This window comes from Pyricularia grisea (genome assembly GCF_004355905.1).
Source record: "Pyricularia grisea strain NI907 chromosome Unknown Pyricularia_grisea_NI907_Scaffold_2, whole genome shotgun sequence".
Lineage (NCBI taxonomy): Eukaryota > Fungi > Ascomycota > Sordariomycetes > Magnaporthales > Pyriculariaceae > Pyricularia > Pyricularia grisea.
The window spans coordinates 7317645-7341417 of NW_022156717.1; the positions used below are offsets into that span (position 1 = coordinate 7317645).

The window sequence follows — 23773 nt, forward strand, 5'->3', positions numbered from 1 at the left end:
GCTCCGGGGGCTGCGGTGCATGGTTCAATTGTGACCAACTCTTTTTTTATCTATTCCTCGAGTGGAAGAAACAATCAAACAAGAAAAAAAGAAGAAGTACAATGATAATAGAAAGATTATCAAGGGCGAGGAATTGAATCTGAAAAGGGAATGCAAGCCATCATCGGGCTTGATCGTCCATCGCCTACTACTTGCTACCTTCGCGCCTGGTACTGATCGAGGGGGCGACGAAAACACACTGTACTGCTCATTCTTTGAACCACAAGGGCGTTTCTCATGGTCGGACTTGTGTTTTGAGCGACGCTGCCCGCCTTTGGAAACACAGGAAGCACTTGTTGAACAAACAACCGACCAACCGTTGTTTGCGAGGCGAACGAGATTTTGACGGCTTCTTCGGTTTTGAAAGAGCAACTGGCGGTATTCGCAAGCCCTCCCCACCCCGCAGCTCGTCTGCTGTCTGTCTATCGACCTACCTACCTAGTTACCTACCTTCGGTATTCTGGCGGGTAGGTAGTCAACTACAAGTCTTGAAACGTTGGGGACTTGGGTCATATCTTTCTTTCTCTCTTTCTTTTTTCGGATGGTGGTTCGAGGCTTTGCAACGTCGTATTCATTCAACAAGAACAACAACAACAACAGGGGGGGCCAATCACCTCAACCAAAAGTAAATCCTAAAGTCACCAACCATCACAACCACATTTTGTCGACACCATGACGTCCGTGGCATCTTCAGGCACCTCGCCGAGGTCTGGCTATGACCCACTACATGGTGAATTTCTCACCGACGATGAGTCTTGGGCCTTTATCGACCAGACCGGCGCCTCGAACGCTGGCTCCGTGGGCTTCTTCCCCAGCCCCGAGTCGGGCAGCCTGCGGTCGTATGGGATTGTTGCCCACCAGAATCAACTCCAACCGTCGCCGCCGGCACCATCGCCTCTGCAACTGGATCAGGACCACATCCACCATCACCAGCAACATCGGCAACAACACCAGCAGCCACAGATCGCAGGCCATGTCTTCGCCGGCGATGCTGGCATGTTTGCAGACCAGCACCTGTCTCAATCATACCGAGATGATGGTGCCCCCATAATGGACCATAATTCGTTCCCTGAGCATCCCACCCTCATCGAGCAGATGACAATTGCTGATCACCTGCCGTTCCTGTCCAACATCGACAATTTGAACGGCCACCTTGGAACCCAGGGAATCATGGCGGGAAATTTTATCCAGGCACCTTTTAATGACGGAACAAATGATTTTGTATTTGGTGACCACGAATCGATACGTAAGTACAGCCTCATGATAATGGGGCACGCTGAACCGGCCAACCTCTGACTGATCTTATACAAACCCAGATTTCGATTCCTATGGGAACCCCTTTCTGGGACTCGGTTCAGCTCGGGCCGTGCCAGGGACAGGAGTGCAGTCGCCTGCGAGCCTGGGCCAGCATACATCACCTCACGCGTCATCGTTGGGCATCCCATCCACCATGCAGTCCGACGCCAACGCCGCACCATGGGATCCTTCGGCAGCTATGTTGCCCAAGCAGGATCAGGGTCAAGGCTTGTCTTTGGAGGATTTTATGTCCTCATCTTCTCCCGGGGCTCCCACCACACCACCACCGTCGCAGAGCCCCGCCCAGTCGGCCAGCCCCATGTCTCCCGAAGTGAAGCAAGAACCCGGCACCTCGAGGAGGAGCTCCGGTACGGCATCGACGGCCCCAAAGACGATCAGGAAGGTCAAGGGCGGCGCGCGGGTGGAAAAGAAGAAATCGCCATCCGAAACCGCCGTCAGCGGCAGCATGAGCAGCAGCACCGGGGCCTCGGGGTCAGGCGCGTACAAGTTCATCACCATGACGTCCACCGCGGCTGCCGCGCAGGCTGGCAAGCCTCACATCTTTGAGTGTTTTGAGCGCATGACGCAGAGGGGTAGGAAAGGTCCGCTGCCAAACGAGACCAAAAAGAACGCGCAGATTGTTCGTCGGGTCGGGGCATGCTTCTGTTGCCATGCGCGCAAAGTCAAGGTAGGTGAACAAAAAAGGACTAACTGACTGCCAGTGATGTGTTTTGACGGTGTTCACTTAGCATCAATGGTCCTTGTCCTCTTATTCTTTTTTTTTTTTTTTTTTTTTTTTTTTTGGGATTTTGACTAACCACGATATGTGTTCCTTGTAGTGCGATGCGGAACGGCCGTGCAAGAACTGCAAAAAGTTGGCGGTACAGGTCCCTCAGATTGTCTGCTGGCAGTTTGGGGACTTCTTGAATATCCTGTTTCCGGACCTCATCAGGGGCCACTTTCGAAAGGACCAGATGGCTAAGTTCGTCGCGGATAACGTCAAGGAATTCAGGATCGACGGCTCGGAAAGGCAATGCACCGTCGAGCTCAGTTCGGGCACGCGGCTTGCATCCATCCTCATCATCCCCGCCAAGGCCTTCAGCCCCAATGATCCCGACATCCTGCAGCATTGGCGGCAGGACAACGAGCCGGACGGCACGGTGCGGCTGTCGCACGGCATTGCGGCGCCCATCGGCCTCGACGTGGAAGGCTCGTCGGGCGTCAGCGCCCAGAGGGAAGAGCTCCGCAAGATCGCCAAGGAGTACATCCAGTCCATCATCCGGGAACCTTGCTTCGCCGACGAGATGACGGCGTCGATCCGCTCGACGGACCTCCCCGGCAAGGTCCTGCGCATCGTTCAGACGTACGCGCTCCGCAGCCAGTCAGACATGGTCAAGAGGGCCCTGAGCATCTACACCATCAACTACGTCATGTCGCGCCACCTGACCTTCACCCCGCGCGGGCTCAACAAGCTCGTGCGCATGGGCCTCGTGTCGCCGCACCACGCCGTCCAGACCCCGCGCCTGCTCGCGCGCCAGTTCAAGGCCGTCCTGGACGAGATCAACCTGCGCGAGATGCAGCTCATCTTTGAGTCGTTTTCCAAGTCTCTCAAGCCAAAGGTCCGCAAGGAGTGGGCGCCGTGCCTGGCCGCCTTCTTGGTCCTGACCCTCTTCATGGAGGAGGTCGAGGTCTCGCTCGACGTCTTTGGCACGTCGCAAAACGAAATCAGCAGCCTCCGCGGCGACCTGCACCCCTTCGACCGCAGGGAGATCCTCGACATCAACGCCGAGATTGAAAACATGCCCTTCAAGCAGTTCGCCTACCAGTTCCACCAGATCTACCAGACCCACTCCACCGACGCCTCGGCCCGGCCCTTCAACCCTCTCGTCGACGACGGTCTGCTCAATGAGCAGTTCATGGACCAGCCCGCCATCGACATGGTCAGGGGCTTGAGGGAAATATTATGGGGTATGGATAGCGGTAAGTTTCTTCTTGTTTTTGGGGAGTAAACTTTGGCACTTATACTAACAAAGTGTCCTTTTTTTGCGTGCTCTGCAGAAGCCGAGTTGGACTTCCTTGCTGAGCTAGATAGCGACGTCTCGCACCCTTACCCTTCGGATCTGTCGTGCAGGTATTCCGGGAGGTTGATGGCAAGGTTCTTACTATCGTTTACTAATATTCAGCGTCTGCTTGTCCATTAGTTTTGCATTTTCAAAAAGGACGAGGTTAAATCTGGATGAGGTTTCGTGAAATTATTCCTTTTTATTTCTCGATTTTGTTTGTCTACTTTGGATATTCGCTCGTGGTATACTGGCGTTCAGGGTTTGCATTTAGAGTACAGCAGGAAGATTTAATCAACCATTCTTTGGATGAAGCACCGCATTATAAGCTCGTATCACAGCACAACGTTCTTGAAGAGGAACCGGTAAGACGATGAGCATGGTCTTCATATGTTGTTTAAAAGACTGTGAGAGCAGTGACAGGCAACAATATTGCAGAGTGCCTGCACTATAATCTCTTTAAAGGTACAAACAAAAAATAGCCCTGCCTCGGTTTGAAATGAATGAAAGAATGAAAAGTCGTATTGAAAGCAGTTCTCGGTAGAGAATGAAGCAAGGCAGGGCGTAAAGAGGCCTCCTGCTGACATATAACAAAAGGGCGACCCTCTCATGGTAAAGTTGGTATACCCAGTGCAACAGGCAAGCTATCGAAAAGAAAAGCCACGGCTATATAGCAATGGCTGAACTAGACCGGCAGCTCATCCGACCTAAAGACGAAGCAGTCTGTTGGTAGCTCAAGCTCCAAAGGCTAATCTTGAGTTAGTCGCACTGCCGCATGTGCACTAGACATTCAGACCAATGATAACCCATTGTAGTAACTTACATGGATCGCGAGGCTGAGTAGGCTTGGGTGGAGGAGGTCGATCATCCTTGCCATGGTTCACAGGCTCGCCATCTGCTTGCACAGAGGCACGGATACGGCAGCCTTGAGTCATGTCGGCGATGGGATCAAATTGTACAGTTGCTGATTCGCGAATATAGAGATCGTGTTGTCCTAGTATTGCGCGTGAGAATAGAGAGCTAGTATCAACTCTAAAGATATACTTTCACTCAGCTCTTCAGAGTAGATTTGGGAGAAAGTCAAGAGACAAGGTAGATTGGCAGTGGGTATGCGTATGTGTGAGCATACACGAGCGCAACTCACAGAAACCTAGGAGCAAGTAGTGTTTATATATTCCCTCGAGAACGCCCAGAAATACCATGGGCTGACCTTTTGCCCGCGCAAGATTCAATAGATATTGAAAACGGCTGCCCGGTTAGAGCTGCCCATGTCCACGTCACAAAAGGCGAACCAATACTTCATCGCGAGATCGAAAGATGACCATGTCGCCCAACGGCTGTGAGGGAGCCCTTGTCAGCAGTGGAGTCAGCATCTGTCAACTATTCCGCCCGACTTGACAAGAAGATCTACAGCAGTCGAGTGCCCAACGCTGCGGGCACCCGGAACAAGCCTTAAGGAGGCGAAGTGGATACAGCTATTGGTCGGTACATCAAGCGGAAGTGCATATTGTCAGGGGCAAAGTTGTCGGAGCTTACACAACGATGCTGTCGGCACAATGTTGGCCCCCATGCATCCTGAGTAGTGATTTCATGGGCCTAAACCCTTGGCCTCGAAGCCCAAGGGGTGCTTGTGCTTGTGTCCTCTTCGTTTCCGGGCGTAGATGCCTGCATGCCTCGTTCCCCCGTCGAATCGATGTGCACCTCGCATGTGATGATGCGGTCTCTCAAGTGGTACGGTTTACCTTTAGGCAACTGTCAGATGAATGTCGGATTTACTGCGATATCTGCATTTTGGTTTAGGACGCCTTGTTATCGCCTGATGCGCATATACGGCCGTGAGAACATACTGAGGAGAGGGTCACGAGACTTGAAGTGTGGTCGCACTCTTAAGGCGGGGGGCTGATACGATACCAAGGGACGTGCGATCTGCAGCAGTCGCAAGAATAGCACGTCAAGCTGTTAGCCATGTGGACCTTGCTACGCATTGGGTGAGAAGAGAGGGCGGATGATCAAAGAGAGTCCCATCATCCTTGTTCTGTGCTTTCGTCGGAACAGGCTGGACATGTGGCTCGATGGTAGAGGTCAAAGTTGCCGGCCCTAGAAATGTATGTCTCAGCCTGTCCACCATGCTATTGCTCGATTTCATGAGCTAGTCGAGTGATTTTCTGCTCATCTCGTTATATCCGAGCATATGCAAAGGAAAAAGAGCGTTGTTGGCCGAGTCCCGATATCGCCAATAGACCATGTCGTGTGGAGGCTAGTTAGAGGCCCAGCTTCCTGCTTCGGCCTGCAGCAGCAATTTCCAATGCTGCGGCCAGTGTGGGAGGACGACGTCCATTTCTTTGTCCTGTCAGAGTAACGTCAGGCACACGAGCAGGATTCTGAGCGCGACGGAGGATAAGTCCCGCCTTGAGCGAGACAACCAAGACGAGGCAATGATAGGCCGAAATGGAATCCGTTTTTAGCAGAAGTATGTTAAAGAATGAGGGACCCAGGGAATGCAATATGGCAGCGGCAGTGTGGAATAGAAAACCTGCTTCAGCAGAACCTTGGTTTCTTTGTCCAACACTAGCCGCCATGTCATTCGTCGCAGAACTAATGGGTCGATCGATGACATGCAAGTCCGAATCGACAACAAACAGATTTCATTCTATATGAACATGTCGACGCATTCTCGAAGGTGATAGAAATCAGGTTTACCCAAACCGAGACTGGTACAATGTAGGTACCCGATGAACCTCCGTAAACAATGGCAAAGTTCTGGACGGGAACGAGGACTGACAACACTCCTGTAGCAGCAAGATGGGTTTATTTTGGTGCTGTCGGAAGATAGAAGCCGACCAAGACTGTGTCTAGAATAGGTAGGTGTAAGGTTTTGAGTAGACAAGTGGTGGACAAGTCGTGATAGAGAGCAGCGGGGACATCCGGGCTGCTTGGGAGGGTTCTTCTCTATTCTTTGGTTTGTACGCATATACGACTGTGCGTGACGCCTTCCCATCTTCGACGGGAAAGAGAAACATTTAGATTAGGAGAATATGGCGAATTAGAGGAAGGAACAAAATAAGACCACCGAATCAACGGCCGATCTAGGCGAGAGCGAACGACCAACCATGAGAATAAACCGGCACTTTTCATCCTACGCCATTCCATAAGTAGGAACGAATCACGGGCTGACTTCATCTTGCACTGCCGGCCAATATCATGTGTGGAACACCACCCTCGCTTTAACGTCAATGCGAATGGGTTGCTATGTGTGCTACAAATCAGCTGAGCTGAAATGAATCGGGAGGCGTTTCCAAAAACTATATTCATTCTAGCACGCAATATGACCGGCCGACCCAAGAGTCATCTTGAGTGATGCAGAGTCGGCCGGTTGATTTTATGGTGCGAAAAAAGTGTAAGGAGAAAAAAAGAGAGCCTCTAGCGCGTCACGTTCCCCAAAATGTTTTTAACCCATTTATTTCGGCGGGGTCGGACAGCCACTGACAGACGGCGGGATCCGCACCGGGCCGAACGGCTGGTGCTCACGTGACACTGCTGAAAATTTTTCTTCCTCAAACTTGCTTCCACAAAAGCCGCTTGCATGCTGTTGCCCAACCAAAACGCAACTTTCTTTCAACCATCACTTGTCAAACAAGCCAGCAGGTTCATCACTGCTCGGTCGTTGTCGCTTCTTAGACACACAAAAAGCTATCCTTTAACTTTCTGGCATCATTACTCTCTGGACAACGAGCCATCTTGACACTCTACATTGTTACGCACGCTCAAACGTCAGCTCATCGATGACGGTGCATCAAGCCACCCCGAGCGAGGTAAGACCCGAGGAGGACATAAGTCTTACCTAGATGAGGGCATACGCGCGCTCGGGGGATACGGCGATTCTGTCATCATCCTAGTGGTTAATGTCAGTGTGTCTCGATGTTCCTGATGCTGCCACTGTTGGACCAGCCTCGTGTTGACTTTCCCTTTTTCTATCTGCATTTCCTTTCCCTCTCCTACCTAATTCATGCACTTGTGAGAAGCATCCGGGGGATCCAAAAACGAAAACCACAAATTTGCCTGCCTCTGCGCCTAACTTTTCCGTGCGCAAGAGGTTAACTTATTCATATCGTTCGCGTGGAAGAAGAAACAACATGGCCTAGACAGCCTGTCCAATCCACCCTGCCGGCGTAGATATCAGTGCGCCTGCGGGACTAAAACGGACAAACACCTCGTAACTTGACTTGAATGTAGAATGAATAGCCTCTTGACAGTTTCTTGATGCAGACATGTTATTCTTTTCCTGAGTAGTCTACTTTTCTCTTCTCAAAATCGCTGCAACTGCATGAGACGCCTGAACATCCACAAAGTAGTCTCGACTTCCACGGGGCCGGCGCTGGCCGAACGTAACTGAGATAAGGGGGCTGAACCATGTCACACTATTTAGTATCTGCGTGTGCTTGCAGGTCCATCAACAAAAGCTCAGCTGTTCTTACTGAACCCGAGTCTACTGAAGCGACCATAATCCCTGAAATACGACTGCTTGGCGTGCCGGAACCCTCTCTGATGATAGTACCGTTCCACAAACTCTGGCGACAAATCATAGAGCACCGAATTGCACACATCACCATCAAACTGATCACCGATGAAGAAACTAGGTGAAATAGGCAGGTTGAGTGGATGGCATTGACGGGTAGTACGGGGCTGGAAAGTTACTCGGCAGCATCCTCCCCAAGACTGAGTCGAACCTTGCCAGGGAGGGCGGAGACAGAGGCCGGTCGTAGCGAAAGTAGCCCGGCGGATACGCTCCTCTTGGTGGCGGATGAAGTGCCGGTGCCACTGCAGGCATCGAACTGTATGGGACGAAGCTGTACGACAGACCGCCTCGCTGGGCGTTATGGTAGTCGCCCGCTCGGCCGCCGCCGCGCGTATTCCAGGCGGGCAAGTCGACCCGGTGGCTCACAGGCGGGAGCGGACGAACAATGCCGCTGGATTCTTGTGCAACAAAGTCCTGCTGCTGCTGCTGCTGCTGCTGCTGCTGCTGCTGCTGCTGCTGCTGCTGCTGCTGCTGCTGCCGCTGCATTCCGCGGACCCGAAGACCCCCGTCGTGGTCCAATCCGTGCTCCGGCTGAGGTTTTTTGTTCTTGGCAGGGGTGGCCGCGGTCGTGGTCACTGGGTGGAGGCTAGCCGACTGGTTGGATGGGGTCGAAAGCCTGCTTAGTCCTGTTGACGAACCAAACGGGGAAGTTATGGCCGACGCTGAAGAATCCGCCGCTGACGTGAACCCAGTGAGGTATTCGTCGTCTTCCTCCTCGCCCAGCGAGCCACGCACGTTGACGGGTTCTGCCGTCTGCATGCTGGGAGCCGCCGTGGCGGCGGCAGCTGGGGGTCCTGTGCTGCTGCTCCAGGAAGCTACGAGGTTGTCACTGGTCAGTATCTTGAGGTCCTGTGGCGAAAGATACGGTACACCTTCCGGCAGCTGCTCAATGATCTGTAGGTCTGAGAGAGTGGAGTATAGCCACTTGCAGAACCTGAGCGTATCCTCGTCGATGTCTTGCCGGCCGATGTGGCCAGGAAGCCGGGCCAAGAAGCGCTCGTACCCGTCGGCCCACTCGTCGGCTGGGTTGAGGCGGCAGAGACGCTCGAGCATATAATCCCCAAAGATGTTTAGAAGCGTGCGATCAGAGCTGCTGAGCGTCACGGCAAGGCCAGTGCCGTCCGGCGTCGACTGCTGCTGGTGCTGGTGCTGGTGCAGCACCCGCTGAAGTCTAGCCTCGATGGTATCGGCGCCTCGCAGCTTGACGGCGACGTGAAGGTAGAACAGGTAGATCCTGGTCCAGGTCTTGTGCCCATCCTCCCCGTTAGGCATGGTTTGGTGATCCATTCTTGGGCTTTTGTAAACGTCGTGCGGGTTGTTGATATCAGGATCTCTGAGGGCCGTAAATGGTTTGGAATCACAGTATGCCTGACCAGTCTCTGGAGATCCGCCTGTAAGCGTCGGCATATCTGAAAATCCTAGCATCCATGGTTTTGTATCGGCGAGGCATTTCAACTTTCAATATGTATTGTGGAAATGCGAGCTGTGCATCGCAAATCGGCTGTGACGCGATGCTGATCACTAACCGCTACTGACAGCTCACAGTCATATATAAACACAGGACCTCTAGGCTTATTGAATGATTTGCTATAATCAAGTTTGTCCATGGACCCGTGGATCCAAGTTGGTTAGTCACAGCAGACTGCCCAGAACGCCTTCCAAGAATCTACGTATGAATATGAAGTAAAAAGGCAACTTGGGATGAAGTCAGGCTAGCTTGACACATTGAGCCAAATTGAAGTTAGAGTAGTGATCTTGACTCAGTATTGTTCGCCTCTTTTTTTTCCAGTTCTTTTCGTTTTTTAGTCTCTGTTCATCACCCATTCTGTTATGACTCGTGAGCCATGGCACACCCGCGCATGACCTCTGTAACATGGGGTTTGTGTCTCTGAATCAACAAACAACAAAACAGTCGGAGGGTTGCATGCAGACAAGAACGCAGATTTACACAAGCTTGTCATGTTTGGCCGAAACAAAACCAAACTTCCCAAGATAAGCAAATTTAATGCTCGCATCTGAATAAGTATAGATACATACTCCAGGTTAGAATCACAAAGGGACCAGCTTCTAACGATGTTAGTAAACGATTATGTTATATGGGCCGAATCGGTATGCAGCATTCGCGGAGGGAAAACGTCCAATGTTTGTCTTTTAAGTTGTAAATCTCACACAAGACAGCCTTGGCATTGTATAGCACATGGATGATGATTGACGCAACAGCAAAAAGAAAGTTAACCTACGTTGGAGATCATACTTGCTCATAATATGATCATTGGTAGGTATACCCTGAGTCTAAAATGGAAAAAAAATATCTACAAAGTCGTTATGATGGAAAGATGAGTAGAGAGAAAGAAAAAAAAGAAGGAGAAAAGAAAAAAAGGCCTACCTACGGTAATTGACATTCGCTAGTTAGTCTAGGGCAGTTTAACTTCTGGTCGTTCAAATCCCCACATCATGATTTGGATTGCTCTAGAAACCAGAATAGAGTAGAATTAGCCGTCAGGGGCACCAGCAAGTGAGGTGACATCAATTTGCACTGCAAGTCAGGTACAGCAGCTCGTGAAGACTTTCCGCGACAGGGGAAACATTGGTGAATAATGTGCTTGCCCTAAAGTCCGATTAAGGTTAATACTGGTAAACACCGTTTGGGGTTCCATGCATCCGCGACGATCACACCCCAATCAGGCACCGTACCTCGTTTCTGTTTTGTTCGGTTTAAAGGCTCCGGAAAGGGGTACAGTTCTAGGCACAAGACAAGAAAAGGACATTTATCAAACAGGCCAACCATAATACTGCGGCTGTGTAGATCGATATGTCACAGGTCTTGTATTGTAGATCCGGAAAGATTGACTTAAGAATATGAGCATCACTCAAGGTCGTAATTTGTTTCTTGTATTTTTTTTCTCTTTTTTTTCTTTTTGACTTTTAGACTTTTAGACTTTTCGCAACTCTGTTCTTTAGCGTTTGTTCTGTGACGGCCCCTCATCTTCAACGGACGGCTGCAGGTTCTGGACTCTTGGCGTGCCGTCTGTACTACCATGGCACGTAGCGCTCGGAGCCTGTGGGGTTCACCTGTTCTTGGCACGTCTGCTGGCGTCTGGCACGCCAAGATACACTATTCGTTTCAACCAGCATGCCACGTCCGCCCTTTTAGTTAGAGTGAAACAAAATCAACGTTGCGCCCTCCACCCCGATTAAGTCGAAGGGGTTTGCGACACTCCTGAGACCCAGCGGCCCTCCGTGCACTGATCAACGCTTTATAGCAAAGCGCGCCCAACTGCGGTTGACTGACTGACTGTCTGAGTGGATGGTAAATATTCAACAGTAAATTCTTTGAGTATTCCTGGGACAACAATGATTCTTACCGGTGAAGTTTTCGATATAGTATTAGATAGATAGAGCCTTGGCCCAACTAGGTGGGGTCTCTGCTCTTCCGTTCTTGGATTGTTCAGTCCGGCAACTCAATTCATTAAATCAATAAATGCCTGAACAAAATAACCGGCATGCCTTGACATCGGCCATTAGCCAAAAATAAAAAATAATAATAATCCATTGTTGGTAATGGCATGTTCGAGAGCAAGTCCAGGATAAGATGATAGCTCACACGCCCTGTAGCCCTGCTTGGTGACTTTCTTGCTCTCGGATTTGTCGGGACCGAAAAGGTTCACCACTGGCTGGCGTACCCTAATATCACATAGCTGCATGTTTTACCCGGAGTAGACAACTTTTGCTGTGCCTTAAAGTCAGGTGAAAATTATGTACAGTATGTGCCATAGGCAGCACTCACGCCGTTGTAGTAAGCTCAGTGTTCTTCTCTTCTTCCCACCGGGCGACCCGTCAAGGTGTGTGGGTACAACATACCCAAGGTAAGGGCAGCTCGGTGCACCGCGTGGGGCAAATGGGGACCCGGCTTGGATCTTGTCTTTTCCCCCTGATCTGGACAAGCCCGCCAAGCTAACCCCGTTGCGCTGCTAGAGCTAACCCCGGTCCTGAGCCTGGGGCTGATCAATCACAAGGATAGCCTAGGCTTGGGCCCCTAGGTAATTACACTGCTCACTTTGGTACATGATATGAAGTATCCATTGGCAGTTCGCAGTCTCGTATATAACAAAGCTACTGACCTAATTTTGTTTCTGATCGTTGATGCCTTTTTGGCTGGTTCACTACTCAGCGATTTTTTTGTTTCTCCGAATGCCTTAGTTTGTATTTCGGTTGTTTTATTTTATATCCCATTTCATCCTTTCTTTTACTTGTATACTACATTACTTGATTCATACTATACGGAATTTGTAGAATATACACCCTCTTTTTTTCCTTTTCCACAGCCAAGAGTTGTCACAATGAAGGCAGTGCAGGTCCTGTCCTTCTACTTCGTCGCCGCCCTCGCGGCTCGCGACTCGATCCAAAACGACCTCACACTCGGCACATGTCGGTCACCACTACTGCCACTATCATTCCTAGAACTGACGGACCCGATATGCTCCACGGCAGACGTGATCGCGCAAAAACAGGCCGCTGCAGGTGGAAGACATGTTACTGACGAGTCATCACCATGGACGTCAATCAGCAATTGTGCGCGCAACGGAACAGGGCCGACAGAGTTCTGCGTCTTCCACGCCGGTGGCTTCGCCAACAACAGAGGAGTGTCAATCATCACCAGCCCCGAAAGGGCCAAGAGCCTCGCAAAATTGCCTGCCTTCACCGACCCGGAGCTTACGGCAGATATCAACAAGGATCTTGACCCCAACTACGAGCCGGTGTACAAGTCGGTCATGGTCCCTGGAAAGGGAGTCGGTCTGGTTGCTGCGAGGACGCTGTACCGTGGCGATCGCATAATGAGTAGCACGCCGGCCATCGTTATCGACTACGGCTTCTTCGACACGATGCCTAGGAAGGTGATCAAGGAGGTACAGGCCGCTGCCGTCGACATTCTCCCCGATCAGCACCGCCAATTGCTTCTTAACCTGTCAACTCACGATGGTATCCACGATTCCTACCAACAAAAAGTCGACAAAATCTTGTCCACCAACGCCTTCGACATCGACGCCGATCCCGAAGGCGACAACGATGACCAGTTCTACGTCGTCTTCCCCGAGATCTCTCGCTCCAACCACGACTGCCGCCCGAATGCCGACTACTACTACGACCCCGATACACTGACCCAGCACGTTCACGCTGTCCGCCAGATCAACATTGGGGAGGAGATTACGTTGTCGTACCTTGAGTGAGTTTTTTTTTTTTTTTTTTTTTTTTTTTTTTTTTTTTTTTTTTTAAATATTCCTCAGGGAGGGGTTTGATATTGGCGTGCGCCCGAGTGGAATCACCAAACTGACTGTTTTATTCTTCTTCCCCCACCACACAGCCCCATGCAGAGCCAAGCCTCCCGTCTGGAGAGGTTGTCCCGCACCTGGGGATTCCCTTGCGGCTGCTCCATGTGCACACAAAAAGACCTGATCGCCGAGGAGTCCGACTCGCGCCTTGAGCAGATCGGCGAGCTGCGCAAGGAGTTCCACGACTACACGCCATCGTCGCGCGCCACGCCGCAGATGGCCGAGCTCATGGTCAGCCTATACCAGCAGGAGCGCCTGGACCTGATGCTCTACGAGGCCTTCACTTATGCGGCCATCGAGTACAACGGTGTCGGCGAGCCGTGGCTGGCCACAAAGTACGCCCGCCTCGCCGTCGAGTACGGCCTGGCTAGCGTCGGCCCCAAGGACAACGACGTCGTCGAGATGGACAACCTCGTAATGGATCCGTTCAAGCACTGGAGCTGGATGCTGAGGACCAGCAAGCGCATGAGCTGGGGCAAGAAGAGGGACAATTAAGTTGGCTCCTCGATGTTGCTAGGTCTCAGGCCTTGAAGAATCGACTTTCATGTCGACACTTGGCCTGTGCGAGACGGGGATTACGGATCCCTTCTTGCACGAATTTATTCAAAGCTCAACAGAAAAAGATTATGTGGTTATGTTTTTGGGTGGTTGGCGTTTTGGGTCAGGCAATTTGAATTCTGGATATAATTTTGGTATGGTTCCTGTTTGATATTCTTGCCCGTAGACCGGGTCCGGTCTCATGACTCGGCGTTTAGGTGATAAACTTGGTCGTATTTAAACTTTTTGTCACACAAACTTGACCTTGATTCCAAATTTGAACTTGCGTCCCAAGAATTGATTATGCAATGCTGAGTGGAATAGTAACAATGGTCATTTGTAATCGTTGGTGATATTCACGCAATGTATGATGATTTTTTTTTATGTGCTTTGACACGTCTAGAACCATCCTCCGGTTGATGTGCTAGAAGTTGCGTGGCCCACCTCTCCGGACGGGATGGGCCAGACCAGATTCAGGGGCGCTTCGTGGTTGGGTTTGGTGGCGTTGGATGCGCAAGCTGCGGGGTAAAATGAGATGCAGCTGGAAGTTGGGGTGACAGCTGCTAGTGAGGGGAGGTGCGTCGCGAGAAGGTCCGCGGCGCAACGGCTTTATTGGACTCAATGCATCCGCTACCGAGCTGCCAAGCGATAAACCTCATCTTCTCAAGCAGGTTGTGGCATCCTTGATACGGGGAATCCTGCCAAGTTTTTTTTACGTAGCTATCGAGAACTACAAAACCTGACAAATTTCTCAAGAAGTACTTTTTTTTTTTGGACTCATTTCACACGTCTGATTCCCCGGGCAGAGACGGGACCAACCGCGCACGGCCGACAAAAGAAAACAACCCAGCGCCCATCATGGACGACGTCACAGCCACGGACAAGTCCAAGGCCATACAAGCCCTTCTCGAGTCCCGACCTCCCGCGACCGACAATTTCACATACCTGACCATCATTGAGAAGTTTCTTTCACCCGAAATCCTACCGACCCTAAACGAAATACTCCAAGATGCGTCCCTCACACAGGAAATCGGCTGGGATCTTATCCAGAACCTGCTGCTGTACCCCGAAGGCGACAAGTGCCTCGAGACAATCGCGCGCCTTGGCAACCCTCGAGAAGTGATCATCAAGCTGCTCGAGGTCCTAGAGGGCCACCCAGAGGACGAGGATGACGCCTCCCAGATCTCCGACAAGGACGCCAGCGACGCGGACCCCGAGACCATCAGGCGGTTCATCGTCACCCTGGGCATGCTGGCCATCCTGCACAGGCGGATCAAGACAAAGTACCCTTCACGCTTCCTCGCCACCACGCTTGCGACGGTCCAGCGCGCCTACCGGCCCAACCAGCTGATGACTGCGTCTGCGATCAATCTGGTCCAGTCCCTCTCGGGCCACCGTCGGCCGCCTCTGCCGTCGCGCAAGTCGAGCGTCAACGTCGCCAACCCGGACAAGGACGGAGACGTTTCCAAGAATGCCCCGGACCCAGAAGCCGAGCAGCATGAGGACCCGGCCGAGACTGAGATACAAGAAAGGCTACTGCTTTCGTTTGTGTTGGGGATCCTTGAATCCTACGTCAACGCGACCTCCCCCGCTTGGGCGCAGCGGTTGATCGAAGCATACAACCCTGGGAAGACGGTGCCTGGGAAGAAGACTGCCCTGCAAGCTTACAAGGATGATTCTGATTTGCTCGCAAGAGACGCCATTATTGGCCAGCTTGCTGTGAGTATTCTGCCTACAAAACATCGAGCCAGGCGTGTGAACAAAGGCTGACGAATTCCGATCCCACCTCTTTTCTAGGCGTTATCCCAAGACCTCGGCATATCCGGCTCTCCATCCCAGATTATTTCATCAGTATGCGAAGACGGACCAATCCGCAGGAGCACAATACCTGACGCCGATAGGCTCAGGGGACCGCAAGATGTTCACCTGCCTACAGGTGGCGCCGTTTGTCTGATGGGATACTGGGTTTTCTCCTCTACCGTATTCCAGGCGAACATGCCCAAGCCCAAGATTTATATCCTCCCAGAGCATCTGAGCCTGATGCAAAAGTACCTAGAAGATGATGCAAACGGCGAGATACAAAGGATGCCCGGCACCATCGAGGCTATCTTGGCCCTTGGTTTGTGGTTGGAGCATGGCAAATTTATTGTCGCCCCCACAATGTCGACAGAGACTCTGAGGGCGGCTTTCATGCCGTACCATCATCTTCTCACGTTGTGTGCGGTGTACCACCCGGCCCTCGGTGTGCGCAATGCAGCTTCGGCCTTGGCCGGCTTGATACTGCACGCATGCCCCGAAGAGGATGGGCGGTTGCACATCCTGGAGGATCTCCTTGAGAATTGCATGTTCTCGACCCTGAAAGCCTGCGCCGTCACCTGGCTCAAGGAGGAACTCGAAACGGCACAGAAACCCCCAGCAGTCCACGTCACCCCCGCCTCCGGGTTGGGAATTGAGGGTGTAGCAGTGAGCAGCAGTCAGGAAAAGAGCAGCAATGCCAGCACTAGTATCTTTGGCACCCCGGAGGCCATCGAGCAGCTCCAATATCTCGTTTTCCCCGATATGCAATTCGTTCGGGAGATGGACAAGGACGCCTTTGTTGAATACTGGTCGCAAAACTCGCCCTTTTTAATGCAAGCCGCCAACTTTGCCTACCTTTTGTTCCGGTCCGAAAGATACAGGAAACAGATCCCCGAGGGCATGCGCGGAGCCATGGAGGAGAGGTTTATCATGCCGCTGATCAGCGCCACCTCGAAATCTACCGCGGGTCAAAGTGATGAGAAGTCTGAGATTGACAATCACCTGGACCCAAGTTTCGCCATGGAACTAGATGTTCTGAATGGCCGTCTCAAGGACCTGACTGTTGTTGGTTCATGAGAGGCGGGTACTTTGCAGATTTGAGCTTCTGCATCTTTTACATTTGATGCAAAGCTGTTTTTCACGTCACAAAGGGGATGGAAAGCATGGACTTCTTCTCATATGGCATCTACTGTTTCTTGCCGGCAGGCCTTCACGTACATTCCCTTATGTGCAAAGCATTCACGATGAATATTGACAGTCACACGTACCACAAACAATGTATCCCAGATTTGTTATTCTACCCGTACTAATATAAAACGAACCAGCGACTACCTGCAATGTGCCGGAAGTCAAGGTCCTCACTGTGAGCCCTAATGCGAGAAGTGAGTGCTTCCTTAGTCGGAGGGTGGCGTACCTTCCACCTTGTTGATGTTTATCCAGTCCTCCATTGATGTCGTCACTGCTGAAAAGAGCTTCTATTAAAACCACGGAGGGACTAATTCTGAGGCAGTGCCAACTCTTGTCATATCTGCAAGTAAAGAATTAGAATGCGACTGCCCCAGCAAACAGTTGTAGGAGCCTAGTTGGAGTATATGAGGGCTTCTTTTCGCCCTTTCAACGTTTTTTGGCAACTCGTGGTTCTTATTCAACTTCTGTTTCTTCCATCAGCATTCCGGCATTCACCAACATTGGTACATCTTTGAGCTTTGTGTCGAATTGTTAGCTATCCTGGTCTACTGGTATTGGTGCAGCATTTTGTTTTCCCTCGCTCTTCTACAATATATACCGCTACCCGCCAGACCCTTTAAGTCCGTGAAATCCTTTTCAAGAGTCGCAGCAACGATGAAACTCAAGTATCTCATCTCGGCCTTTGCTGTGGCTGCCGGCGTGGCTGCTCAGGTCGAGGACCTCGAGACAACGAAAGATTTCCACCTCTACATCACGGAGAGCTCCAACTCGTCGTTGGTCGGCTGGAACCTCTACGCCTGTCATGTCGGGCCCCTGGCCAGGGTGTTGTGCATCACGAATGACGGCGTCACGGAACGCGCCAGCGCGTTTGCCCATCAGCACAAAGCCGAGGATGAAGACGAGAACGACGAGGAGGACAAGGGAGCCATCGGTCCGCTGCTCTCCAAGGCGTACTACTTCGACCTTGAAACGGCCGAGTCCAAGTTCATCTAGTCGATGATGGTGATAGGCACCCAACTCTGGTCGGACCTAGCCATACCCTCGCTGCAGGTTAATGACGACGACTACAGCCCTGTTGGCTTTGACGAAAACGACAACATGTACCTGGCGGCCTATGGCGACGGCAGCCACGAGGCGCCTGCCGAAAAGGTCACGCCATGGGAACCGTCGCATGCAATGTACAATTGGTGAGTTTTTTTTTTTTTTTTTTGTGCCGGCCGATGTTTTCACCGAGGACTGACTTTCTCCTTCTCGACGCAAAGGTATGCCTGCCGTGACACACATGTCAACAGCTACAGTTATCATGCCATCAACTGGGCTCTGGTGCCTCCTCCAAATGAGCCAGGCTGCGACTCTGTCACCATCCATCGGGTTTATGAGTGAGATTGTTTCTAGAAGGATATCCTATCCGGGGATATTAATGTCTCGTGCGGATGTTGGGCTCCCATTAAGAGTGGTCCTCGGGGGCTTGGTGGATCCCGTTCGGTGAATCAGGGGGGTTTTATGCATTTTTGTTGTGTTTTGTGCTACTTGGTAGAATTGTACGGTAGTTGATGACCGGGTTGTCCAAGGTGTCGGGCCGGCATCTTTAGTTTGATTTTGTTACTTTTTCTTCAATTCCAACCCATGACCTAATAAGTAAAGATGGAATTTTTCAATCAAGTACTATCCTCCGTAATGGGAAACTGAAATGACAAGACCCCCTACAGATGTTTGTCATTTTCTTTTCAAATGATCTTCCCATCGCTTCACCGCCGCAGGCGCGTTTGGCTCATATCTGATGCGCCTGATGCAGTGCCACGTCGCTTGGGGGCTGAGTTGGCGGTTTGAGTCAAACACTGGGTTGATGGAGCTTCTCACTAATCCATGAATATGATATCCCTCACCTACAGAAGCATAGGTTGTGGGGTGCTTTGCTAGCTACCTTCCACTTAAGATGCAAAGTAACATGGAGCCAATGGGGAAAGCTTGGCGTTTAAATGGATTTCCCTAGTGACCGGGACAGTGCAAGAACAGGTGGGCCTCTCCCGGTTTCCCCACCAACCGTCAGCTGAGAGTGCGTCAGTTCCTCCTCTCTTGGGTGATTCCGCCTGGGACTTACCACAAGTGAGCTCTTTCCAAGAAATCGATTTTCTTTTTTTTTGTGTTTTTGCTTGGTAGACTTTTAACAAATTCATTGTCAATTTCTGTTCAAGACGCCATCTTTCTTCATTACCCGCCCCCGCGGAGGCTCAGTCAAAGCTTTTCCGCTCGCCTTGCCGTGTTTACAAGAAAAAAAAGACAATAACGGAAAGAGAGGACGGAAATCCACTGGCCAGGCGGTGTAAATACCGTCAGCTCTCAAAAAAAAAAAAAAACCCCCCCAAAAAAACACCCCCAAGCCCGAGGGCTCCCGTCATCGCCCACCACGGGACGCAGTATGCCGGTGGAATTCCAAAATACATAGCAACCTTTCCAGAAGACCCAGGGCAGTAAAGAGGGACTGCCATTTCCAACATAACCCCCGACATTTGTCGCACAACAAGACGACATCTTACCAGCGATTGGAGACCCCTTCACATCTCGCCCCAGCGGGGCCTCCCGCGGTTCCAAGACAACAACAAAAAAAAAAAAAAAACCTCTTACAATCCAGCTCGACGGGTATTGTCGAACTGCGACAGCATTCCAGAGGGGAGAGATTACAAAGTTTTTTTTTTCTCCTGACAGCCGAGATCTTTCCCGCCAGCCATGGCGCCGGCGGAGTTTTCCCCACCCGGGACGGCGTCGTACACGTCCGACACCCTCAACGTCGGCGATGGAACCTGGGATTTCACCAAGAATACCTTTTTGCTACCGAACTTGCAGGGACTCAACTTTGAGACTATGCAATATAATGGTGAGTGCGACTGACATCTAGCCCTAGCGTACATCGCTGTCTGTATGCTTCATGCACATGGGTTAAACCCGTTGCTGACTCTTGTTCTCCTCTCTGCGACATCAGGCATGGGCAACCGCTTCTCGACGGTTGGGCAGTACCATACTCTCATTCTGGCACACGGCATACTCGCGACCATAGCTTTCCTATTTCTCGTGCCGGCTGCTGTCATGACGGCACGCTTCTATACAGGACGCGCCGGCTTCGCAGTCAAATATCACGCTTATTTGAACGTACTGGCGCTGGGCCTGGTCATTGTTGTCTTTATACTGGGTTGGTTCGCAGTGGGTCCTACCCGGAGCTTGACGAATCCACACCATGGGATCGGTGTGGCCATTCTCGTTCTATTCATCCTTCAGGCATTCGGCGGTCGCCTCGTCAGTGGCATCAAGGGCCGCTCGCTGCGCGTCACTGTTCACCAGTGGTCAGGCAGGGCTATCGCTCTTCTGGGTATCGTTCAGATACCCCTGGGCCTGACTCTCTATGGGTCGCCAAAGTACTGTTTCATCTTGTATGCACTCTGGATGACTACTTTGCTCCTTACCTATTTCATCCTTAGTTACAAGGCGTCTGGTCGTCGAGAAGAGTACTACCTGAGCGGAGCCCGATCGGATGCTGGAAGGAGTCGTGTGACTGAGATCACGGAAACGGATCACACCGAGCTTACGGAGCGTACCGACCGGAGATCGAGCGGAGGTGCAATGAAATGGTTGGGCCCACTGGCTGCCGGCGCGGGCGCATTTGCCCTCTTCAGCAAGAGCAAGAAGAAATCCACCTCGGGCAGCCGATCTCGATCCCGTATGCGAAGCCGCAGCCGAGCCCCGGAGGTCTTGTCATCTAGGAGAGGAGGATCTCCCAGCACCGGATATTTCGACGACGAGAAGTACAGCGAGAGGGTGGAAGAGAGGAAGAAGGACAAGGGCGGCGGCTTCATGACTAAGGTCTTGGGCGTCGGCGCAGCTCTGGGTGCTGGAGGTTTACTCGCCAAGATGATGAACAAGAAGGACAACCGCCGAGATGAGACTGAGTATTCTGCAGTGTCAAGCGAGACACCTACCCGCTACGGACGAGGATCATCACGCAGGGGCGACACCGTAATCAGTGATTATACCGACTATAGCGAGGCTACATCAGTGAGAAGAGATGACGACCGCAGACGCCCGAGATCGCCACTCTTGCCTGGACCTGGAGGTCCCACCATGGCGGCCGGGGCTCTGAGCGCGGCTGCCTCACGACCTGGAACCGCCGGTGGACGACCAGTCACGCCGCCACAGTCGCATAGAAGGAACGCAAGACCGGACGACAGTCTTATCTACTCGGATTACTCGTCATATCGAAGCGACAGCCCCTCAAGACGACTTCCGCCGCCCAAGGAAAGCAGCGGAGGAGGAGTCGGCAAGGGCATCCTAGCAGGCCTTGGTCTAGGCTGGTTTGCGAAAAAGATGAAGGATCGAAGAGACAGGAAGGAAGAGGACCGTATGAGAATGGAAGACGAGGAGAGGCGAGGAGGCCAACGGCCTGCCAGGTATACTGGTGATGGATTCGACTCGCCCACGCGAAGACACTCACGCCCCCAGATCAGGAATGCGACAAGACCGGCACCGTCACAACTTTCCGAGGTGACAATGACCGAGTCTTCGATTGAGCCCCGCCCACCCACAGGCTACGGAGCTGGAACTTCGGTCGGTCCAGCACCAATACCAGTACCAGTGCCGGTACCTGCTGGCGGCCCACCGCCACCAGCACCTGGCCCGTCGAGATCGCGTTCGCGGTCGAGGCACGATACAGAATATGTTTCGATGCCGCCGATGCCTCGTGATCCATACGACGATTCCCCAAGCGATCGCTCGCCCGGCCTCGAGCGCACTCCTTCGTCTAGGAGGCGCAGGGAAGGAGAGGCGGCTGCGCAAGCGGCACAGGCTAGCGCAAGTCGCTTAGCTTCGAGCGAAGATCGGCGATGGGGACGAGACTCGAGCGTTGCCGGGCAGCCTCGAGTCAGCGTCAAGGTGAAGGGCGATGACCGCGGCAATGTGACATTACGTCAACTGACGCGAGAAGAAGCCTCGGCGGAGCGCAGGGAGCAAAGGAGGCGACAGCGCGAGGATGACTTGAGCAGCTTGTCCGGAAACGATACACCAACCGGCGGGAGCGGCAGTAGGACTCGATACCGACGCGACTCGGACATTCGAAAAGCTGAGTCGGTGGCGGAGCAACGAGTGCGCGATGACCCTCTATCCATGCCCCCAGCCCCGCCATTCGCTGGAGGTAGGAGACCGGCGGGCAAGGACTCGGCATACTTTTCGGGACAGCCTGGGCCAGCAGCTTCTGGTGGTGTGGGTAACTTGCCGGCGGCAGGACATACGGTGTCCACGCTTGAGAGTGCCGAAAGCCACGGAACATGGAGCCAGATGTCTGTTGGGCCCGGAGGACCTCCAGGCGACCCTTCAGCCTCTGCTGCCGAGAGGAGAAGGAGGCGAAGACTCGAGAGGAGAGATCAGAGGCCAGGCCAGGGAAGCCAGGTGGAATTCAACTAGGAGGAGAGAGTGTGTTTGCGTGTCGGCGATGACATATTCGGGGGTTTTGTTTTCCCACATCTCTCGGGACACTAAAAAGATCTTGCTGGCTTCTTTTTGCGCTTTTCACCATTATATAATGACTGGCATGGCATGGCCCAGGAGTTTCTGGCTTTTCTTTTATTTACACGGTAGGTGCTCGGTTGGAAAGGTGAAAGACAGTCACAAATTTTTGGAGGAAATGTATATTTGCACCATGGAACATGATGACTTTTGATAAATGAAAACAACTGGAGTTTCAAGATTGTAATAAAATTTCAGCACAGCTGCTGTTGCATACTTTTGTTTGTTCGAGGAAGATGAGTGAGCTATTGGTGTTGAAATAAATTCCTTGGTGAGTGGTGAGTGGTGAGTAGTGAGCAGGTAGTGAGAGGCCAGGGGCTAATGGAATGGTTTAAGCCTCGTCCCATAGCTACGCCGTTTCAAAGTAATTTCAAGAATAATGCTCCACTCCATCAAAACCCATCCCCACACTTGCTATGAATGTTCTTAATCGAAACGCGCTGATAAGACTTTCTGAACGCGTCTCGATTTCCTCTCCATGTTCCGACCCCTCGACATCATCATAGTCAACGACAGGCAGCAGGTAGGAAGGAAGATTTTAGAAACAAAAAAAATAACTCTGCCCCACCAAAAAAAAAAAAAAAAAAAAAAAAAAAGCTCAATTGGATTAAACCAAACCCCTCCTCCATATTCAACCAGAATGGCGCCGTCGTCACCGAGAACCGCGGCCTCTACGGCCCCAGACCCGCAACAACCACAAACAGCACAGCAACAACAAGCTTCCCCGATGACGACAGAAGCACCATCAGCGACCACGACACAACCCAGCCAAAACGCGACACAGACTGAACAAACACCAGCGACGACGACGACGACGACGACGACGACGACGACACCAGTTACAGCAACATCGGAGGCCCCGGCATCGCCACCGCTCCCCGCACGGCACACGGCCGTTGCGCCGGGACCGAGGGCGACGGCGCTGCAGCAGGCGTTTGACGAGGCGCTGAACCGCACGCTGGCAAAGCTCGAGTGGGACAAGTTCGCCGCCTGTTACCCGACCGTTTCGGCGAGGGCGCCAAACTCGCTGCGGTCGGTGCAGCAGCGGGTGGTGGGGTTGCTGTCGGAGAAATGTAGGGTATGGCCTTTTTTTTTCTTTCTTTTTTCCGGCTTCTGTCAAGACTGTTTCGTTGGAGGATGGGTGTCTCAGGTCATGTGTGGGCGGGTAAAACTACACGCATAGGAAAGAATATGCTAAACCCTCACAGATCTGGTGAGTTATATGTGCGCATGGCTAAATCCTGCTATTCCCCTTGGCATTAGAAAGAATTCCAGATTATTTTGGAGGAGCGGCAGGTCGTGCCCAAGCTAAACGAGCTCGAAGCTCTGGTAAGCGAGGCGGCGATGAGGAGAAAGGACGCGGGCGACGCCGAGCCCGGCATGTAAGCTTTCTCCCTGCT

The 23773-nt window shown here is 52.1% G+C and overlaps 9 protein-coding genes across 9 annotated transcripts in view; 6 read left to right on the plus strand and 3 right to left on the minus strand.

Annotated features, from left to right (window-relative positions):
• Positions 1-3: 3 nt before the first annotated feature.
• Positions 4-3709, plus strand: PgNI_04750 (uncharacterized protein). Its single transcript, XM_031124793.1, has 4 exons — positions 4-1285; positions 1356-2023; positions 2175-3315; positions 3394-3709. The coding sequence occupies exons 1-4, from the start codon at positions 712-714 to the stop codon at positions 3534-3536; spliced, it is 2526 nt and encodes an 841-aa protein (XP_030985002.1). The 5' UTR covers positions 4-711; the 3' UTR covers positions 3537-3709.
• Positions 3710-4129: 420 nt separating this feature from the next.
• PgNI_04751 (uncharacterized protein) lies at positions 4130-4515 on the minus strand (the record flags this gene model as incomplete). Its single annotated transcript, XM_031124794.1, has 2 exons — positions 4219-4515; positions 4130-4134 (listed from the first exon to the last, which is right to left on the minus strand). The coding sequence occupies exons 1-2, from the start codon at positions 4328-4330 to the stop codon at positions 4130-4132; spliced, it is 117 nt and encodes a 38-aa protein (XP_030985001.1). The 5' UTR covers positions 4331-4515.
• A 96-nt stretch (positions 4516-4611) lies between these two features.
• PgNI_04752 (uncharacterized protein) lies at positions 4612-5178 on the minus strand. Its single transcript, XM_031124795.1, has 2 exons — positions 4932-5178; positions 4612-4732 (listed from the first exon to the last, which is right to left on the minus strand). Exons 1-2 carry the CDS (start codon positions 4985-4987, stop codon positions 4624-4626), a joined length of 165 nt encoding a protein of 54 aa, XP_030985000.1. The 5' UTR covers positions 4988-5178; the 3' UTR covers positions 4612-4623.
• A 2850-nt stretch (positions 5179-8028) lies between these two features.
• PgNI_04753 (uncharacterized protein) lies at positions 8029-9378 on the minus strand (the record flags this gene model as incomplete). Its single annotated transcript, XM_031124796.1, has 1 exon — positions 8029-9378. The coding sequence occupies one exon, from the start codon at positions 9376-9378 to the stop codon at positions 8029-8031; it is 1350 nt and encodes a 449-aa protein (XP_030984999.1).
• A 2767-nt stretch (positions 9379-12145) lies between these two features.
• PgNI_04754 (uncharacterized protein) lies at positions 12146-14264 on the plus strand. The gene is made up of 2 exons (XM_031124797.1): positions 12146-13195; positions 13334-14264. The coding sequence occupies exons 1-2, from the start codon at positions 12312-12314 to the stop codon at positions 13794-13796; spliced, it is 1347 nt and encodes a 448-aa protein (XP_030984998.1). The 5' UTR covers positions 12146-12311; the 3' UTR covers positions 13797-14264.
• A 109-nt stretch (positions 14265-14373) lies between these two features.
• PgNI_04755 (uncharacterized protein) lies at positions 14374-16964 on the plus strand (the record flags this gene model as incomplete). Its single annotated transcript, XM_031124798.1, has 3 exons — positions 14374-14414; positions 14645-15557; positions 15636-16964. The coding sequence occupies 3 exons, from the start codon at positions 14374-14376 to the stop codon at positions 16710-16712; spliced, it is 2031 nt and encodes a 676-aa protein (XP_030984997.1). The 3' UTR covers positions 16713-16964.
• A 513-nt stretch (positions 16965-17477) lies between these two features.
• On the plus strand, positions 17478-18206 carry PgNI_04756 (uncharacterized protein; the record flags this gene model as incomplete). The annotated part of the gene is made up of 3 exons (XM_031124799.1): positions 17478-17815; positions 17894-18010; positions 18086-18206. 3 exons carry the CDS (start codon positions 17478-17480, stop codon positions 18204-18206), a joined length of 576 nt encoding a protein of 191 aa, XP_030984996.1.
• Positions 18207-19383: 1177 nt separating this feature from the next.
• Positions 19384-22573, plus strand: PgNI_04757 (uncharacterized protein). The gene is made up of 2 exons (XM_031124800.1): positions 19384-19698; positions 19804-22573. The coding sequence occupies exons 1-2, from the start codon at positions 19551-19553 to the stop codon at positions 22269-22271; spliced, it is 2616 nt and encodes an 871-aa protein (XP_030984995.1). The 5' UTR covers positions 19384-19550; the 3' UTR covers positions 22272-22573.
• Positions 22574-23013: 440 nt separating this feature from the next.
• Positions 23014-23773, plus strand: part of PgNI_04758 (uncharacterized protein) — a gene marked incomplete at its 5' end in the record, with an annotated part of 1144 nt that continues 384 nt past the window's right edge. Inside the window, 2 exons of the mRNA XM_031124801.1 lie at positions 23014-23451; positions 23637-23755. Coding sequence (XP_030984994.1) covers positions 23014-23451; positions 23637-23755 — 557 coding nt within the window. The remainder of the gene's footprint in view (positions 23452-23636; positions 23756-23773) is intronic.

Bases quoted from the DNA above. Each gene is read 5' to 3' on its own strand.
- PgNI_04754 (XM_031124797.1), top strand. From the start codon at position 12,312: ATGAAGGCAGTGCAGGTCCTGTCCTTCTACTTCGTCGCCGCCCTCGCG. The intron at 13,196-13,333 runs GTGAGTTTTTTT...CCCACCACACAG, and splicing joins ATTACGTTGTCGTACCTTGA to CCCCATGCAGAGCCAAGCCT.
- PgNI_04750 (XM_031124793.1), top strand. From the start codon at position 712: ATGACGTCCGTGGCATCTTCAGGCACCTCGCCGAGGTCTGGCTATGAC. The intron at 2,024-2,174 runs GTAGGTGAACAA...TGTTCCTTGTAG, and splicing joins GCCATGCGCGCAAAGTCAAG to TGCGATGCGGAACGGCCGTG. The intron at 3,316-3,393 runs GTAAGTTTCTTC...CGTGCTCTGCAG, and splicing joins ATTATGGGGTATGGATAGCG to AAGCCGAGTTGGACTTCCTT.
- PgNI_04757 (XM_031124800.1), top strand. From the start codon at position 19,551: ATGGCGCCGGCGGAGTTTTCCCCACCCGGGACGGCGTCGTACACGTCC. The intron at 19,699-19,803 runs GTGAGTGCGACT...CTGCGACATCAG, and splicing joins TGAGACTATGCAATATAATG to GCATGGGCAACCGCTTCTCG.
- PgNI_04752 (XM_031124795.1), bottom strand. From the start codon at position 4,987: ATGAAATCACTACTCAGGATGCATGGGGGCCAACATTGTGCCGACAGC. The intron at 4,733-4,931 runs GTAAGCTCCGAC...GCTCCCTCACAG, and splicing joins TGTGCCGACAGCATCGTTGT to CCGTTGGGCGACATGGTCAT.